Below are 1,852 nucleotides of genomic sequence, written 5' to 3'. Positions count from 1 at the left end.
CAGCAGCAGATATTTGCACTCATTAACACACCTCCATTCAGAGAAGACATTCGGCTGCTGCCCAGCCGAAGCACAAACCTGGTGTCCAACTTATGCACAATGACTCAGTTTTATCTTTTTACATAAAAACCGTGTGAATCATATGCCACGTTATGTAATGCAACTGCAGTCAGGCACGCCAAAAAAATTAAATCAAAAGAACCGACCAACCTTGTGTTGGAGGCCAAACTCCTACCTTTCAAAGAGCCTTTTCACTGCCTAAGATGTTAACCTGCCACCTCTGTACCAGCTACATCTTTCAGGACATAAATGATGGATCTGAGTGGAGAAATCCATCCAGAACTGTTGTGCYCATGCAGATTTTATGTTTAAATTGTGCAGAAAATAATCATTTATTCTGCTTCCTGTTGCTCTCTGCCGTCAGGCTAAGACTCATGAAGTTTCCCATCACCGACGCCGGGAGGAGCTGCACTTTGTGGACGAGTATGGTCAGCAAATCACCGTGCAGGTGGATGGCAAAGGTGGGCGTGGCCACAGGAGGAGGCGGTCCCACTATGCAATTGAATGCAACATCCCGACAGAGAGACAATGGGAGGCCCTGAGGGCCATGGGGCTGATGGAAGGAGATGAAGACCAAGGAGAAGTCTACGGWGCAGGGTAGGTACGGAGGGCAAGAAGACAGGCTCAGGGTCCAGGTAACAGAAATATTATCATCCAATCATAAAAAAAGAGTCTCGAATTAAACATTAAAAGACACCTTTGATTCTAGACGTTTAGGTTTTGTAACATAAATAATTTGTAGAATAAGACCCCTGACATGTGAGGAAAAGGGTTCAGTCTTAATGAAGTGAATGGAATRGACTGCAGTGAAAAAGATGAATGATGAGAAAATACAGCGATACATTAAATTTAACTTGAAGTGGGTTGAAAATACCGTCCTGCTGTGGCAGCGTGTCTCCTTCCATAAATATTAATGAGCTGGAGGTTGCTCTGCTGAGGCAGCTGCTGGTTCTCAACTCACCATGATTATTCATGAAGACTGCAACTATTCAGGGACGTGTTTACTTCCTGGGTTTATCATATGGTCCAGCCTGGATCACCATCCTGAGGCACTAAGATCCTGGATCATCTCCTGATGGAGCTGGATCTCTTCTGCTTTACAGGACTTATTACGGTCACATGAGTGTTTCACCTGACCTGTACGCCACCAACGGTCACATGATGATGTCGCCTGACGTGTATCCACCCAACGGCTACCTCCCCACACCATCCAACGATCAGCACCCTGGGAACAGCTACCTGCCCAGCGTCTCCTACAGCTTAGACCACCTGGACCGGCTGGACTACCAGGTGATTTTATTTTCATTGTTCTGTTCCTAACACCTTCAGGATATTTGTGGTACTGTTGTGTATTCTAAACCGGGTTTCTGTTCCAGGGTCCAGAGATGTTGCCCTACCAGCCGAACTCAGAGAGCTGTCTGATTGGATGCTACAGAGGAGAGGAAATGAAGCCGAAGACTTTCCATAGACAGGTATCTGGACTTGTTGACCTTCCATCTCTTCTATCTTCTTTGCTCTAAATCAACACAGTTTCTGTGTGTATCTGCCCTGAGTTGTCTTTATCATTGTTGGTCAACCACATTGTCATTGTTGGTCAACCACATTGTCTTTATTGGTCAACCATGTTGTCATTGTTGGTCAACCACATTGTCTTTATTGGTCAACCATGTTGTCATTGTTGGTCAACCACATTGTCATTGTTGGTCAACCACATTGTCTTTATTGGTCAACCATGTTGTCATTGTTGGTCAACCACATTGTCCTTGTTGGTCAACCACATTGTCTTTATTGG

At 45.1% G+C, this 1,852-nt stretch overlaps 1 protein-coding gene across 1 annotated transcript in view; it reads left to right on the top strand.

Annotated features, from left to right (window-relative positions):
* LOC106531971 (uncharacterized) overlaps positions 1-1,532 on the top strand; it is a gene marked incomplete at both ends in the record, with an annotated part of 13,959 nt that extends 12,427 nt beyond the window's left edge. Inside the window, 3 exon segments of the mRNA XM_014027933.1 lie at positions 425-657; positions 1,164-1,350; positions 1,437-1,532. Coding sequence (XP_013883387.1) covers positions 425-657; positions 1,164-1,350; positions 1,437-1,532 — 516 coding nt within the window.
* Positions 1,533-1,852: the final 320 nt, after the last annotated feature.

This window comes from Austrofundulus limnaeus, unplaced genomic scaffold (genome assembly GCF_001266775.1).
Source record: "Austrofundulus limnaeus strain Quisiro unplaced genomic scaffold, Austrofundulus_limnaeus-1.0 Scaffold700, whole genome shotgun sequence".
NCBI classification, from domain to species: domain Eukaryota; kingdom Metazoa; phylum Chordata; class Actinopteri; order Cyprinodontiformes; family Rivulidae; genus Austrofundulus; species Austrofundulus limnaeus.
This window is presented reverse-complemented; position numbering and strand designations above follow the sequence as displayed.